The sequence below is a fragment of the Daucus carota genome, chromosome 6 (assembly GCF_001625215.2).
Source record: "Daucus carota subsp. sativus chromosome 6, DH1 v3.0, whole genome shotgun sequence".
In the NCBI taxonomy this organism is placed as follows: domain Eukaryota; kingdom Viridiplantae; phylum Streptophyta; class Magnoliopsida; order Apiales; family Apiaceae; genus Daucus; species Daucus carota.
The window spans coordinates 20,704,207-20,722,505 of NC_030386.2; the positions used below are offsets into that span (position 1 = coordinate 20,704,207).

At 40.0% G+C, this 18,299-nt stretch overlaps 1 protein-coding gene across 1 annotated transcript; it reads left to right on the forward strand.

Moving 5' to 3' along the window:
• The first annotated feature begins 891 nt into the window (after positions 1 to 891).
• On the forward strand, positions 892 to 18,101 carry LOC108226040 (uncharacterized). Its single transcript, XM_064080126.1, has 5 exons — positions 892 to 989; positions 1,098 to 1,153; positions 12,978 to 13,073; positions 14,409 to 14,635; positions 16,700 to 18,101. Exons 1-5 carry the CDS (start codon positions 892 to 894, stop codon positions 18,002 to 18,004), a joined length of 1,782 nt encoding a protein of 593 aa, XP_063936196.1. The 3' UTR covers positions 18,005 to 18,101.
• Positions 18,102 to 18,299: the final 198 nt, after the last annotated feature.

Genomic DNA, 18,299 nt, shown 5'->3' on the forward strand with positions numbered 1-18,299 from the left:
CTTCAGGCGCGCCCTCGGATTCTGAAGAACTCTCTTGACAAAGGGGAGAGGTAGGAGGAGTGTCGTCAATTGCAATACTTTTCCCTTTGTCAGGTTTAGGAGGCGCGGCTTCAGTCGTCCTGGAGGGCGCGGCCTCCGTTGTGTTGTCAGCCTTGGAGTGTGGAGGGCCATCGTCGAACCACGACTCGATTTCGGAATCGTAGTCAGCAGGGCGCGCCCAGTGGCTGGATGGCTGAGCCTGAGTAATGTCCTGAGGCTGTGGCGAAGAGGAATCCATGTCTGAAATGAAAGTGCCCTCCGCTATTTGTTTGTTGATTCTATCTAAGAGCTCTTGTGGAATTCTTTGAGGACTTCTGAGAGGAGAAGGAGGAAAGACCTCAGGAGGGGAAACTGATATCCCAATGCGGCTGAGGAAATCTCGAAAGGGATGAAAAGGAGGAGACGCGCCCTCGTCTGCCAGCTGAAAAGAAAAAAGTGAAGAAGGTGTGAGGGCGCGCCCATGGAGATGAATATGAGAAGATAAAGAGAAAAGAGATGAGTGAAGATGGGAGGTTCGAAAGAATAAAAGGACGCGACCCGGTAAGAGAGGGCGCGCCCTCTATGCATTATGACTAGCGTATGGGAAAATGGTGGTCCAGTGTGGCTGTCACTATAGTTCGAGAGCGCGCCCACGATGGAGGCCGCGCCCTTGGGTACTTAAGCCCTTATTCGACAAACAGAATACATTCTATTACTAATTGTGATTTCAGATCAAACGCAAAGCAAGCCAATATACAGATATAAATATACATATATATAACAGCAAGAACACGAAGAACAGCGGGAAGTTAGAGGGTCATATGTGTAAATCTAATCGAATACGTGGTGAAATCTTGCAAATGAGTAACGAAAATGTACCTTAGGAGTTGGGGAGTTGATTTGCTGGAAAGAAATCGCTGGAAGTGGCCGGAAATTAGTGAATCGCCGCCTGGAGAGTTGGAATCGCCGCTGTGAGAGAAAGAGTGTGAAAATGGTGAAAGTGACGAAGCGAAGGGATATTTATAGTCGATTGTGCCAGCTGTCCTCCTAACGGTTACAACTTTTCAAATTCTTTGAAGGATGGAGGTCGCGCCGTCTGAGGTAAAGGCGCGCCTTCCATGGAGTAATCTACGGGGTAAAGCTGCCCTTGTTTATGACTCGAGCCTGAAAATTGGGAGATGAATAGTTATGCTGAGAAGATTCCATAGACATTTACAATATCTGTGAAATCTGGGGAGTACTTGTTATAGCCAGTTTTGGCTACGGATAAATGGAGAGGGCGCGCCCTCCACGGGGTAATCTCGGGAGGCGCGGCCCTTTGTCTGAAGAGCAGGTGTCACGTGTCTGAAGTGTGGAAAGAGTGAGTAATAAGAAGATAGGTGAAGGGCGCGCCCTCCATGGTCGCGCCCACAGAAAGGTAATGTGTGTGTGAGGTTGAGTGAGTCTCGATGACGACCCTTCCGAGGGATATGAAGACCAACCCTTCCGAGGGATATGAAGACTAGTGCCGGGCTCATCTGGTAGTTATCAGGCTCATCTGGTAGTTCCCGGGTTACGTCCGGGCGTGATCTATAATCCCCAATCCTGCTATCTGCCGGGTTGTCCTCGTGCGGGGGCTTGGGGTGATCATGATTGTAGAAGGCCCTCAGGGGTAACATGAAGGCCGATCATATGTCCGGGTCCTGTATTCTGGTGAGTTAGTCCTCATTGGGGGACTGGGACGATCGTGTAACTTGGCTCCTCATTGGTCTTACCTCTTAGTGAGAACCTTCGCTAAGGGGTAAGGACGCGTCACTACACCTCAAGGAAGTGGTCACGGCTCTATCCAATGTCTCCTCCATGCTACGAAAGAGTAGCGGTTAGTGTCATCTCTCGTAGTGGAGATGATGCCGTATCCGTGATGTACTTGGACTAGGAGTCTAAGGTAGTCGCCTCAAGGCATACTTCTAACTGGAGTAAAACTCTAAGTGATATGTCACCGACCCACGGTTGGTCTTATCCCCAAGAGGCCTAGTCCTGATCAAACTAGGACTCCTGGTTCTATAGAACTACGTACGGCTTGATCCCCTATATAAAGGGGTACGTAGGCACATCAAGGGGATATATCGAGAGTTGTGAGAACGAGAGCAGAAATATATTCCCTTGATCTCAGCCACCCTCAAACACCTAAAAACCACCGTCCACGGCGGATCTCCGTCATATAATCACCGTAAAAACACCTAAGTCCGTCAACGAACCTCACGTTTGTTGATTCACTGTAAAGCATAATGTAACGTAAATGTAATTACGATAACTCAACACATCAAAAGACAGAAAACAATACGTAAGTATAATACAGGAATCTACAGGTTGGAGATTCGATACGAACAGACAAAGACAATCAAGATATCTGAGACGAGCATCCGTCCACTGGAAGAAGTTCATTAACATGTTCAAGCCTCAGTGAAGAATAAAGTTCAAATCATTTCTGCTATCAAGATTGCCTGAAGATCAAGTATCAAAGACCAGAAGATTCCAGTATATTTAATTTGATTATTTATAATCAAATTTATCGAAGCAACATCTAACCCGGAATGACTGATCAAGTATATTATCAAGCAAAAGAATACAAGGGATTATTTCAGTTCGAGTCGTTCGTGAACCAGACCAGTGCACAGGACGTCAGGACATGCGAAAGTATTCAGTGGATTCGATCAACGAATTAATTGATCAAGTCAATCGAGCTGCTCCTGGATTTATTGCCTAAAGCCATATTAATTAAATATATATGTATATATATATATTAATTGTGAATTATTTGAATTTAAATAATTCAAGTAATTATTTTATCACAATTAGTTATATATATATATGTATATATTTAATTCGTGCAAAATGAAATGACTTGAAAAATTCTTTAAGTCATTACACTGTGTAATAGCTGAGGCGCAAGGTTTGACTAAAGTCAAAACCTGCGCCTCTCCTCCTCACAGTATAAGTCTGTAAAGAATTTCTAAGTCACTATATACATGTAACCACTGATGGAGCGCAACCTTTGACTTAGTCAAAGGTTACGACACTAAAACCTGTCCAGGCGCAAGTTTAATGTAAACTTAGAAAATTCTAAGTAGATGTTCTTCAGTATACAAAGGGTGCAACTTTGGTCAGAGGCGCAACCTTTGACCAAAGTCAAAGGCGCAACCTTTGACCTTTCTACTGTATACTGGAGCGCAACTTTTGTAACTTAGAATTTTTTCTAAGTTAATGGTACAGGGAAGTCTTTGGAGCGCAATGTTTGACTGGCGCGACATTTGACTTTCCCTTGTACACCAGTGGTGCATATTTGAGTTAGATTTATTTTTGTAAATCGAATCCGTCCAGGACGAACTCAAGTCGTCCAGGACGAACTCGTTAACCATGGTTAGTTGTTGGAAAGCCTATAAATAGAGGTTGATAGTTTCATTTGAAACCAACTACACACTTTGTAAGTGCACACACTATACACGTTCTCGAGAGTTAAATTAGAAGATCGTATTTATCGAGAGTTTGTAATAGAGTGATTGTAGTCTCTGCAGCCGACACTTGTGTTGGAATTTGTAGCACCCGAGGATTATTTCTAATACAAGAATATTCCCCGACTTGCTGGAGTTATTTATTTACGATTGATTTAACATGGACTGAAACAAGATTATCCGCAATTAAATTAAATCGAAGAAATTGGTACGACGTATTCAACCCCCCCCCCTTCTACGTCTGATTGGACCTAACAATTGGTATCAGAGCTTAGCTGATCGATATACAGATCTGAGATCCGTAACCAATCTGAAAAGCTAGCTGTCCGTACAATCGTAATTTTATCTGATAACAATGTCGACACACAAGTTAGGAATCAAAGTACCTCCATTTGACAAGGATGACTACAACAACTGGAAGTTGAAGATGTTGCTGTACATCAGAGTTGCTAATCCCATGTTCATTGGGATTCTGGAAAATGGTCCATTTGTGCCTATGAAGATTATTCCTGAATCTGTTGAAAATGGTGTTCGTATTCCACAGAAGTCTGTTCCCAAAGAGAAAAGTGAATACACTGACACTGATAAGGAATATGTTGCACAGGATCATAATCTGCAACTCATAATTGTTGAATCAATGACCAAGACAATGACACATCTGATACTAAGTCTGAAAACTTCAAAGCAGATGTGGGACACTATTGAGGCATTGATGGAGGGATCTGAAGAAGTCAGGGAAAACAGATACGATATGCTAATTGCCAGATATGAAGCATTTCAGGCAATACCTGGAGAGAACATTTCTCAAATCTACGAGAGGTTCATGTTGTTACTGAATGAACTCACCCTGCATGGAAAGACTTATCCACAGAAAGAGATTAACAGAAAGTTCTCATTTGTGATGCCACCCCATCTAGTTGTAAAGACAGAGACCATCCGGGAAAGAAGCGACTTCAGGACTATGACTTTGGAAAAGCTATTTGGAAAACTGAAGACGTTTGAGATGGAACTTGAACAGAGAAAGATTATATATGGTGGTGGATCAACAGAATCCAAGAGTATGGCCTTACAGAAGACCACTGCACTTATTGCTGATCAACCATACTTTGGTTATCAACAATTAGTTGAATATGGTATCAATGATCACACTGTTGCTCAGAGTGATTGTTCATCCATCAAAGCTGACTATCCTTCTACCATTACTGAGATTGTAGAAGCTGAAGTTGATGAAGTTTCTGATGAACCGGAGGATGAGTTTTACACTCAAGAAGAGCTGGAGCAGCTGGAAGATAAGTCAATGGCTTATATGGCTGCAAGGTTCAAGCATATCAAGTTCAGGAAGAACCCCCGGTACAAGAAAGCTTCAGGGAACAAGTTTCAGGGTAAAGGAGGATACTCAGGCTCAGGGTCAAAGACTACTGGCAGTTTCAAACCAAACATGTACGACAAGAGCAAGGTCAGATGCTACAACTGCAATGACTTAGGGCACTTTGCAACAGAGTGCAGGAAACCCAAAGCTGCTCCTGTCAGAAGCAACTCATATGATAAGAAGAATTCTTATGAGGATCTGAAGAAAGAGAATGAGAAGCTAAAAGCTAAGTTGGAAGCAATGGTGGCCAAGCACAAAGGAAAGGCTTACATTGCTGAGGGAAAAAGCTGGGATGACACATATTCTGATGATGAACCTGTCCAGAGCAATTATGCATTTGCATTAATGGCTGACACTGTCGAGGAATCTCCATCTCAGGTATCTCCTGAAATTTCTGTTGATGACATGACTACTGCTGATTATAAAAAGACTATAAATGAACTAGGTCAAGAGATGTATAACTTGCACACTAGTTTATTAGCTTCAGAATCAGATAACTGTAGTCTTTCTCTAAAGATAGCTAAACTTGAAGAAAGAGTAGATGAATTAGCTTTAGAGAAACTCATGAACACTAACCTTAAAGATAGAATTGAATATCTAGAGAATAAGGAGAAGTGTAGTGCAGAAATTGAGGAGTCCCTTAGGTCTCAGATTGCTGACCTAGAAACTAAGCTTAGGGCCTATCAGAATTCTGCCTTTCTACAGAAAGAGATCTTGGATAGTCAAAGGGTTGATAAGAAGGTTGCTATTGGCCTTGACTATAGTTCTTTGGAAAGAGCTAAAAGAAAGAAGAGAAAAGAGAATGAAGGCATATTTGTTTCAGCAGGAACTGAGAATGCTCCTGAAGGAACAAATATACCTAAAATTCTGAAGAACACCAAGACCCCTATCTTTAGAATGGCACAAACAGAACCTCTGATAGAAGAAGACCTTGTCATCAAAGAAGAGTTGAAAAATGAGGAAGTTGTTAAGCCTCAAGTAAAACAGGAATCACAAGATATACCTTCTAATTCCCAAGTCAGAGATGACTCAGATAAAACTGGATTAGGAAGTACTAGTTCCAACAAAAAGAAGAACAACAGGAATGGCAAGTTAGATCCTAAGAACACCAATTCTAGGAATTCTAATGCTAGAAAGGTTTGTAATAACTGCAATTCTACTAATCATCTTACTCATGCATGTAAAGTGATTAAAGTAGATAATTCTGCTTCTAGCATGCCAAACATTGTTAACATGAATGCTGTTCATTTGCCATGTGGTAGAGTAGGTTGCATGCAATGTGCTATGAATATGATGTCTGCATGCTTTACCATGTTGAATGCATCTTTTTCTGCACCATCTGCCATGAATATGAATATGCCTGCACCTTCTGTTGCCCCTGTGGCAAAGACTGCTAGTCCTTCTAAGAAGAAGGAAACTCCCAACTCCAAGTCTAAAAGCACTTCTGCTAAGACTAAAAAGGATAAGAGTCCAGTCACCCCTGAACAAGCACATGTTAAACCAGTTTCTGTTGATAATCCTGTTTCTACTAAATCACCTGGACCCAAGAACGTCTGGGTACCAAAGAAAGTTTAATCCATTTGTGAATGCAGGGCACAGGAAAGAAAAGAAAAGTTGTGTGGGTTCTTGATAGTGGGTGTTCAAGACACATGACTGGTGAAAAGTCCCTGCTCACAGATGTGGTGATGAGAACCGGCCCAATTGTAATCTTTGGAGATGACAGCAAAGGTTTTACAACGGGATATGGTAAGCTGAAAGTTGGAAATGTCATAATTGAAGACATCTCTCTGGTGGAAGGACTCAAGCATAATTTACTAAGTATCAGTCAGTTCTGTGACAAAGGATACGACGTAATCTTTCAGAAGGAAGTTTGCTTAATCCAGAACCGGAAGAACAAGGATCTTACACTCCGTGGTGTAAGAAAATCAACTTTGTTTATAGCCGACATAGACTCAGCAAGTAAGGGGGAGGTCAAGTGTTTCTACACCAAGGCCTCTGCTGATGATAGTTGGTTATGGCATCGGAAGCTCTCACACTTGAACTTTAAGACTATGAACTCTTTAGTTAAAAGGGAACTTGTGAGAGGATTGCCACAGAAAGAATTCTGTCAAGAAGGACTCTGTGATGCATGTGAAAAAGGGAAGTCAAAGAAAGCATCACACAGGAGCAAAGGCATGATTGATATTGGTTCACCCCTTCAACTGATTCATATGGATCTGTTTGGACCAGTCAACATTCCTTCTATATCAAGGAAAAGATATGCTCTTGTGATCGTCGATGACTATTCAAAATACACATGGGTATTATTCTTACATTCAAAGGATGAAGCAGCACTCGTCATCATTGATCATATCAAGAAGATTGAAAAGGAAGCAGATCTGCCAGTAAGGGCAATCAGATCAGATAATGGAACAGAATTTCGTAATGCTGTTCTTAATGACTTCTGTACTGATAAGGGCATCTCTCGTCAGTATTCAGCTCCAAGGACTCCACAACAAAATGGTGTCGTAGAAAGGAAGAACAGAACCTTGATTGAAGCAGCAAGGACTATGATTAGTCAATCAAGACTTCCAATCTATTTCTGGGCTGAAGCTGTAAGCACTGCTTGCTACACTCAAAATCGTACCCTGATTAACAAGGATTTAGATAAGACTCCTTATGAAGTAATGGCCAACAGAAAACCATCACTGAGTTACTTTCATGTGTTTGGTGCAAAATGCTTTGTGTTAAAAGAAGAGCATTTGGGAAAGTTTGATGCCAAAGCTGAAGAAGGCATATTTCTGGGTTATTCTTTGGAGTCTAAGGCCTACAGGGTTTATCTGATCAATGACGACAAGCTGATTGAAAGCATCAATGTAAGATTTGATGATACCAGACTCCCAAGTCTTCAAAAGGAAAATGAATCTGATTCTCTGGAATTTGAGAATTTAGAAGACATCTACTTAGGAGAAGATGAACCTGAAGCTGATATAAGAGATCCTAATGCAAATGAAGAGAATGCTGATCCTGAACCATCTGGAGGAAGTATTGGCAACAATACAAATGATCATCATGGTCACAGTGGTCAAAGTGGAGGATCATCAAATAGGATATACATCAGCTCAGGGGGAGTAAGTCAAAGTGGATCTACTAGTCATCACACTCAACACAACTATGATTTTGGTGAATCATCAAGATTGAATCTGCCAAGACAAAGGGTATGGAGTAGAGACCATCCTGTTGAACAAATCATTGGTGATCCAGACACAGGAGTGCAGACTAGAAGAGCAACTCAGAATGAATGCAACTTTGCTGGATTCTTGTCTCAGATAGAACCAAAGAAAGTTGAAGAGGCTCTAAGTGATCCAGATTGGGTATCTGCAATGCAGGAAGAACTCAATCAATTCGAAAGGCAGAAAGTTTGGAAGCTAGTGCCAAGACCTAAAGGAAAATCTATAGTTGGCACCAGATGGGTTTTTAGAAACAAACTGGATGAAGATGGTATTGTTACGAGGAACAAGGCAAGACTGGTTGCTAAGGGTTATTCACAAGAAGAAGGAATTGATTATGATGAAACCTATGCTCCAGTTGCTAGGCTTGAAGCAATCAGGATGTTCTTAGCATTTGCTGCACACTCCAACTTCAAAGTATATCAGATGGATGTGAAAAGTGCATTCCTGAATGGTGATCTGGAAGAGGAAGTCTATGTTGAACAACCCCCTGGGTTTGAAGATAAAGAATTTGAAGACTTCGTATACTTTCTCTTCAAAGCACTCTATGGCCTGAAGCAAGCCCCTCGAACCTGGTATGACACTCTTTCCAAGTTCTTACTTGAAAATGGTTTCACCAGAGGTATCATTGATAAAACTCTTTTCCATAAAAAGCATAAGGATGATATAATTCTTGTACAAGTATATGTCGATGATATTATATTTGGTTCTACTAATGATCTTTTGTGCGAAAGATTTGCTAAGTTAATGCAGAGCAAGTATGAGATGAGCATGATGGGAGAATTGTCCTTCTTCCTAGGACTTCAAGTCATTCAGAAGCCTGACGGTATTTTTATCTGCCAATCTAAATACATCAAGGATCTTCTGAAGAAATATGGAATGGAAGAAGCATCTACTGCCAAAACCCCTATGCCAACTGCTGTCAAACTTGATCAGGACAAATCTGGTAAGTCAGTTGACATCACGAAGTATCGAGGTATGATTGGCTCTCTTTTATACTTAACTGCTAGTAGACCAGATATCATGTTCGCAACTTGTTTATGTGCTAGATTCCAGGCTGATCCTAAAGAGTCACATCTTATAGCTGTTAAGCGTATTTTTAGGTATCTTAAGGGAACCCCCAATCTAGGGATTTGGTACCCTAAAGATACAGGTTTTAATCTAGTTGGCTATACAGATTCTGACTTTGCAGGATGTAAGATTGATAGGAAAAGTACTTCAGGAAGCTGTCAGTTTCTTGGACGAAGATTGGTGTCATGGTATAGCAAGAAGCAACACTCCGTGTCTACGTCTACAGCGGAAGCTGAATACATAGCTGCTGGAAGTTGCTGTGCTCAAATCTTGTGGATGAGGAATCAACTACAAGATTATGGACTCATGTTGGATAAAATTCCGATTCTGTGTGATAACACGAGTGCCATTGCCATTGCCAACAATCCTGTTCAACACTCCCGGACAAAGCATATTGATATCAGGTATCATTTCCTTCGCGAGCATGTCATGAATGGAACAGTAGAGTTACACTTTGTACCTACTGATCAACAAATTGCAGACATCTTCACTAAACCACTAGACGAATCCACTTTCTCTAGACTGGTTGGTGAACTTGGGATGTTAAATATGTCTAATTAATTAGACAAGAAATGACTGCAATTTGTTCGTAAGTTCACAAGTTTTAAAATGTACATATTTTCAGGACTTGTGAATTTACAAAGTGCATCCAGTATTTTACATATTAATCTGATAATTAGTTTTAATTATTTGCCATGATTTATATGATTTGCATGATTATGTGATTAATTGCTAAGTGGTAGATATTTAGAATTAATTTTCTTGAATTAGTTAAGTGCTTATATTCAATTAATGAATATTAGCATTTACTTAATTCATATTTTAGTTATATTTGATTAATGGATTTGAAGCAATTCAAATTATATTAAGTTTTCCATTAATTAGATCTTAATTAAAATATTTGCAGCATAATTTATTAAATATTTATTGACTGAATCTTGATTTAGTTAAAACTTATTTAATTTAGTTGTGTTATCAATTTGTTAGATTATTTTGAATTTAATCAAAACTCGTTTAACAAATTGGTAATATATTTGGGCAAGCTTTTCTCAAATATCTCTAAGTTTAAAGTGTCCAGTTGGTAAAAGCCTAGCGCATTTAGTCAAATGTTGCGCCACTATTTATCAGAATATGGATCTTTTGAACTGTTTTTTTTTTATATATATACTCAAAACTCTTCGCAGCGCAACGTTTGACTTTCCTATAGTCAAAGGTTGCGCCACGAACTGCTAATAGTGTATATATGTATAGGACTTAGATTTTATTTCTAAGTCACACAGGGTTGCGCCTCTATACACAGGGGTGTGTATAGAGGGCATTTTGGACTTTTCACAGTTCGCGCTCTCTGTTTCTTCCTGTATATACAATAAGGGGCAACTTGGTCATTCACCAAGTTGCGCCTCACCTCTGTATGTGTATATGTACCACACTTAACACCTTTTTTATTATCTTCAGCCATATACACACACCGATATATACACTCAAAACCTCCCAAACTGCCATTCAAACTCACGAGTTCGAGGTTTTTAAATCCACAAAACACCACCAAGATCCCGTCCATTTGGAATTCTGAGACCAGTTTCGTGATCCCCTTGACGAGCTCGTTCTTTTCATATAAATCTTTTCACGATCCGTCGTCGTTTTTCGTTAGGGCTTTTTCGAAACCTTTCACATTCAAGGACTGTTTTGTACGTGATTTTTGCATCGATAATTTTCGAAACCGATACCATTATTCTTAGAATTTCAAGGAGTATAACATACTTTAATTTCATCAAAATCTGAAATTCTTGGAATTAGGGTTTTTCGGAGCGTTATTAATTAATTATTTTCGTGACATAAAGTGAATATTTGTTCGTGTTTTTTCGTGAAACGAAATTTATAATCATTTTTAATTTTAATTAAAAATGGCTGCAAATTTTGAGATTCCGAAAACAAATTTCACAATTGTAGAGAATAATAATTTAATTACGCAAGCGAATTATCGACGTTGGGTAAGATATATGTCAGAATATTCATTTGCTAGATTTGCTATGACAGAATCAGTATATCTTAACAAATCTCTCCTACGAGATTTCTTGTCTTCCATTTCTGTTGTGAATGCAGGACAGGTACTTGGTATTACTTGTCAAATTCAGGGACGAACACTATCAATTACTGAAAATACCCTGAACACTGCTCTGCAACTTCCAACAGAGGACTTTGAAGCTGTTCCAGATAGGGCTGAAAGAACAAACTTTTTCTTTGCTATTCACTGCCAGAGGGAGAATGGTGATCTTCCAGGAAAGATGTACGTCAAGCATTTACCCAGAGAATGGAATTTCTTCTTTAACTCCATTTCTCATGTATTTGCACCAAAGACTGGAGGGTTCCATGGAATTACTATCTTCAACCAGGAAATAGGAATTGCAATAGCACAGAACACAAGGATAAATCTGGGACACTTAATCATGGGAGCTTTTCAGGATTCTCTAAGAAAGAACAGGAATGTACTTCTCTACCCTCGGTTCTTTCAGATTGTTCTGAATCAAATGCTGACTCCTGCTGAGAGAGCTGTCTATCCAAATATAGACAATGTCATATGCTCCTTCATGACCACAAGGGTGATATCTATGCTGGAGAGTCACCAGAACTACACTAACAATGAGGATGTGGTTCTTCCGGAGGCAATGCAAGAATTCTTAAACAACCAGAACTTGCCTCCACCACACATTCAAAATGTTGCTGATCCTGTGGTTCAGGAAGAGGAGGCCCCTGAAACACAAGCTGAAGAAGTCACTGAGTCATCTCATCAAGCTGATATCCCTGAGACTCAAACTTCTCAAATAGAAGAGGAAGTGATAGTGGAAGATGCACAGACATCCTCAGATGACAATGCTCAATCTGAAGGAGAGGATTCACTGCAAGACAACTCCACTGATTCTGAAGATGAAGTGAATACTCCTATTCAAACCACTGCAGCTGATGTAATGGTGGATGTTGATGAACTTTTCTCTAACACTTACAATCCACTGCTACAGTCAGGTATTCCTTCTGACTCTGACAACTTGTCCTTCGATGCACCTGATTGGGTTCAGAATCTTTTGGATTCCAATCAGCTTTCACCACCTATCACAAGTGCTAATGAATTTGAAATCCCCCAAATTCATAACCAAGGCACCACTTCACAAACACCTGAAGCAGAAACTACTCTACCCCTCAGCCAACCACTTATTATTTCTGAGAGAGAGGGAGAAAGTGCCTTTAGTGCACCACAAAAGGAGATTGTTTCTGAAACTGCAGCTCTGTCTCCTAGTCAAGAAAGGAGAATAGAACCTGAGACAACTGCAGATATGTCTATTTCTTCACCACCTCAGCCAAATACTATTCCAATGCACAGTGAGGTTGCACACACAGTTGAAGAATTGACGGTTGCGAACACTTTGTCGTCCATGTCAGGGATAGACACTGTTGTTTCTGATCCTTTTCAGGGTCAAGTGCCTTCACAGGCTTCTGGGGGAAACTTGGATGAAATGCCACTTTCTACATCCTTGTCTACCCCCCTGGGAGGAACATTCCCAGATCCTTCAAAGGACTCTTCACCTCTCGAAGGTGAACGGCAATCTGTTTCTGAGCCCTTCGTATCAGGAAGTGTGCCAGTTATAGAGGACTTGTCACAAAGTCATTCGCCGTCAAAGGCAGTTGTGGGAAACCAGGGTGCTTCGCCTATTCAAGGATCACATCCTTCGAGCCCTGTGTCTACCCACCCTGAGATTCCAACTCAGGATCCAACAAAGGACTTACTACATTCAAGTAGTTGGCAACTTGTTTCTAATGACTCAGATTCATCTGACGAGGAAACTGAGGACGAAGGCTCACGAACCTTCATTGCACCTTCTGTGACCTCTCTAGAAGAGGCTAAGAAGATTTCTATTGCAGGTACATCCACAGCAGCTGGAGATTCTTTGAGTGAGAGGGAAACACTTACAGAACCAGTTATACAGAAACCCTCTGCCCCACTGAGTGCTCTAGTGTTGCGTGAAATGAGAGAAACACCTGCAGAACGAACAAGTGAGAACCCAACAGCCCCACCTACAATTGAATCTGCTATTCCAACTGTATCTGTGACAGAATTTGAAGCTCTGAAATTCAAAGTTCAACATCTTGAAGCTGAGAATCTTGTTCTACGGGAGGAGTTAGTGGAAATCAAATCAACAATGGAACAAAGGTTGGCTGCACTTGAAGCTAAATTGCTGGCATCTCAAACTTCCAGAGAGGATTACTCAACTGAGGGGGAGAGAGCAGCAGAAAAAGCAAAAGGGAAAAGGGTGATCACAGGGGTGTCTGAAGAACTGATTGATTCTGCTCTTAAACATCAATTCAGTTACAGTCATGATGAATACATCCCTGAGTTTGTTGATGATAGAATAATAAGGATGGTTGGTGCTGAAAATGATGATCTGGAAGAAGGAGAAATCCCAGACAATGAAGTCTTTGCTGATGAACTTGCATATCATAATGACATCTTTCCTCCTCAAGAATTTGAAATTGCAAATCCACAAGACATTGCTGAAGTTTCTAAGGATTATGCTGAGCAAAGGAGAGCAAGGGAGAAGTTAGAAAATCAAAGACGGATTCGAAGGGAAAGGAGACTTGCCAACTTACATAAAGATGGAGCTGAATGGGATGTTGCTAGATCTGTGTTTGACTTTCCAGAGGTCATTCAGGAAAACAATGATGACGAAGTGAAAGATATCTTTGACTCCTTCAGGAACAATTACAAAGACTTACATGATTATCACGAGGTGTTAAATGATATCATTTCCACTGTGTCTGTTGCTGTTCTTCCCAGAAGAGGATGGATGGTAAACATGTCATTTGAGCTACAAAGAGAAGGCCATGGACTCAAGCATGTGTCAAGTCAGTTTCTCAGAGATCTATCTTTAACTGAGCTGTTTGTGGTAAGAAATAAGATCATCTCAACCGGCAGAAAGCATAATGAAGTATTCAGAGATATGGTGGAAGAATGGATCACTGATATTGGAGTTGAAATTCATGACAAACCTTCAGTTATCAAGTATTTCAAGGATGGTATGATTCAGAGTATTGGACTCACTGATGAAGCATTGTCAACATACAATCCTCGTATACTGAAACATCTGGAAACTCAAGTCAGGGAGAAGTGCTCAAGGACTAGCAAGGGAAGACTAACTGCAGAACTGCTATATGCCTATCGTCTGAACTTTGCTGCTCTGAGAGACTTAGACTTATCAGCAATCAATCGTCAACCACCATATCCACTGCCTCCACTCAATCCTGAAATTCCTGAAAATCCAAAAGCACCTGTTGTAACCTACAATCCTACCTCTGTGATATTCAAGAAGAAGAAAGACTCTGAGACCACTGCTATACCTCTGACAGAAATTGGAAAGTTCTCTTCCAAAAGAATCATTCGTGCTGTTGCTGCTGTCAAGTTATCAGTTGTGAAAGAAGATAAGAGTGTGCTCAAAGATTTAACTGATCTTCTGGAGATAAGAAAAGCTGTAGAGACTGTCCATAACACTTCAAGGGTTCGTGCTCATCCATCAAGAATCATCATGAAAATTGAAGGGATGGAGATGAATGTCACCTTTAAGAAGTTGAAGAAAATGGTTCATGTCCAGACATTAGAGAAGATGAAGAAGAATCTAGAGCAACCTCCACCTGAGAACACACTGGAGCAAGTGGCACTGAGTACCATCACTGCTAGGATTGAAGAAATTGAGAGCAAGCTCACTCAGAAGAAAGAGGAGGAAGCTGCAAAGAGAAAAGCTGAGCAGAAGCTGATTAATGCAAGAGCCAAGAAACCAAGGAAAGATTAGTTCAGGCTAGAGGAACAATGGCTGCTTGTATTTACTTTTGATTTCTGGAAAATGTAACATATAATCCAGACTGTACTTAGTATTATTTCCTGTTTAAAATAGTATGCTTTTTCATTGTGTCAGTTGAGTCAACGAACCTCACGTTTGTTGATTCACTGTAAAGCATAATGTAACGTAAATGTAATTACGATAACTCAACACATCAAAAGACAGAAAACAATACGTAAGTATAATACAGGAATCTACAGGTTGGAGATTCGATACGAACAGACAAAGACAATCAAGATATCTGAGACGAGCATCCGTCCACTGGAAGAAGTTCATTAACATGTTCAAGCCTCAGTGAAGAATAAAGTTCAAATCATTTCTGCTATCAAGATTGCCTGAAGATCAAGTATCAAAGACCAGAAGATTCCAGTATATTTAATTTGATTATTTATAATCAAATTTATCGAAGCAACATCTAACCCGGAATGACTGATCAAGTATATTATCAAGCAAAAGAATACAAGGGATTATTTCAGTTCGAGTCGTTCGTGAACCAGACCAGTGCACAGGACGTCAGGACATGCGAAAGTATTCAGTGGATTCGATCAACGAATTAATTGATCAAGTCAATCGAGCTGCTCCTGGATTTATTGCCTAAAGCCATATTAATTAAATATATATGTATATATATATATTAATTGTGAATTATTTGAATTTAAATAATTCAAGTAATTATTTTATCACAATTAGTTATATATATATATGTATATATTTAATTCGTGCAAAATGAAATGACTTGAAAAATTCTTTAAGTCATTACACTGTGTAATAGCTGAGGCGCAAGGTTTGACTAAAGTCAAAACCTGCGCCTCTCCTCCTCACAGTATAAGTCTGTAAAGAATTTCTAAGTCACTATATACATGTAACCACTGATGGAGCGCAACCTTTGACTTAGTCAAAGGTTGCGACACTAAAACCTGTCCAGGCGCAAGTTTAATGTAAACTTAGAAAATTCTAAGTAGATGTTCTTCAGTATACAAAGGGTGCAACTTTGGTCAGAGGCGCAACCTTTGACCAAAGTCAAAGGCGCAACCTTTGACCTTTCTACTGTATACTGGAGCGCAACTTTTGTAACTTAGAATTTTTTCTAAGTTAATGGTACAGGGAAGTCTTTGGAGCGCAATGTTTGACTGGCGCGACATTTGACTTTCCCTTGTACACCAGTGGTGCATATTTGAGTTAGATTTATTTTTGTAAATCGAATCCGTCCAGGACGAACTCAAGTCGTCCAGGACGAACTCGTTAACCATGGTTAGTTGTTGGAAAGCCTATAAATAGAGGTTGATAGTTTCATTTGAAACCAACTACACACTTTGTAAGTGCACACACTATACACGTTCTCGAGAGTTAAATTAGAAGATCGTATTTATCGAGAGTTTGTAATAGAGTGATTGTAGTCTCTGCAGCCGACACTTGTGTTGGAATTTGTAGCACCCGAGGATTATTTCTAATACAAGAATATTCCCCGACTTGCTGGAGTTATTTATTTACGATTGATTTAACATGGACTGAAACAAGATTATCCGCAATTAAATTAAATCGAAGAAATTGGTACGACGTATTCAACCCCCCCCCCCCCTTCTACGTCTGATTGGACCTAACATTCACCAAATTCCTCTATCAACAGTCGGTTATTTATTTATTTTTCTTGAGCAGATTGGAAGCCCTTCATATGCACGACCTCAGCCAGCGCAGTACTGGAGAACTGTCATGAAAGACGAGGCAATGCCCGAAGCAATTCAAGGCCTGATGGAAGCTAGAGAATCCGGACCGCCTCTAATCAGCCACAACAATCTGAAATCAGACTGCCATACGTCTACTGCCACTGGTACTGCATTCAACAACAAGAAATCAAGGCTTTCTGCTCGAGATATTGAACCAAGGCCTAACATCTCAGCTTACCACGATGATGAAAAGCTCAAGAAAGGAAATGCTCATGTGGATGATATTGAGCCCAGGCCCAATATTTCAAGCTATCATGGAGACGAAAAGCTCAGAAACAATGAGTCTTTCGACAAAGATATTGAACCGAGGCCTAATGTCTCAGCTTACCATGATGATGAAAAACTCAAGAAAGGTAATTTTTATCGGGATGATATTGAACCAAGACCTAACGTTTCAAGCTATCATGATGACGAAAAGCTCAGAAACAATGAGTCTTTTGACAAAGATATTGAACCAAGGCCTAATGTCTCAGCTTACCATGATGATGAAAAGCTCAAGAAAGGTAATTCTAATATGGATGATATTGAACCAAGACCTAACATTTCAAGCTATCATGACAACGAAAAGCTCAGAAACAATGAATCTTTCGACAAAGACATCGAACCGAGACCGAATGTTTCATCTTACCATGACGATGAGAAGCTTAAGGAAAGTGATTCTTTTTCAAAAGATATTGAACCGAGGCCTAATGTTTCAAGCTATCATGATGGCGAAAAACTCAGAGATAACGAGTCTTTTGACAAAGACATCGAACCAAGGCCGAATGTTTCATCCTACCATGACGATGCGAATCTCAAAAAAAGTGATTCTTTTTCAAAAGATATTGAACCGAGGCCTAATGTTTCAAGCTATCATGATGGCGAAAAACTCAGAGATAACGAGTCTTTTGACAAAGACATCGAACCAAGGCCGAATGTTTCATCCTACCATGACGATGCGAATCTCAAAAAAAGTGATTCTTTTTCAAAAGATATTGAACCTAGGCCTAACATTTCAGCTTACCAAGGTGACAAGAAGCTCACAGAAAATGAATCATTTATCAAAGATATTGAACCAAGGCCGAATGTTTCATCCTACCATGATGATGACAAGCTTACAAAAACAGACGCTTTCACAAAAGATATTGAACCACGACCTAATGTCTCATCCTATGATGACAATGAAGCGCTTAAAGAAGATAAGTCATATGCTGATGATTTGAAGCCAAGACCCAATATTTCAATATACCAGGAGTAGTTTGGGGTTGCAGAGTAAACATATGAGCCTCGAGCATCATATGATCCATCATCCTCATAGCGTTATCTTAAATAAGAGGATTTTCGTTTGTACTATCTATTTGTTTTGCTTTAGAATGTTGTTTTGTTTGCCAAGCTTAGCATCTGTAACATATTTCATGAAAAGAAAACGTGCTTTGTTTGTTTGTTCAATCACTGTCCCGGCATTAGGACACTATCTGTTTTGATGAACAAGCAACTGGAAGGATGAAAACAAGCACCAATAGTTTTAAATCTATCTCCAATCTCGGCCACTG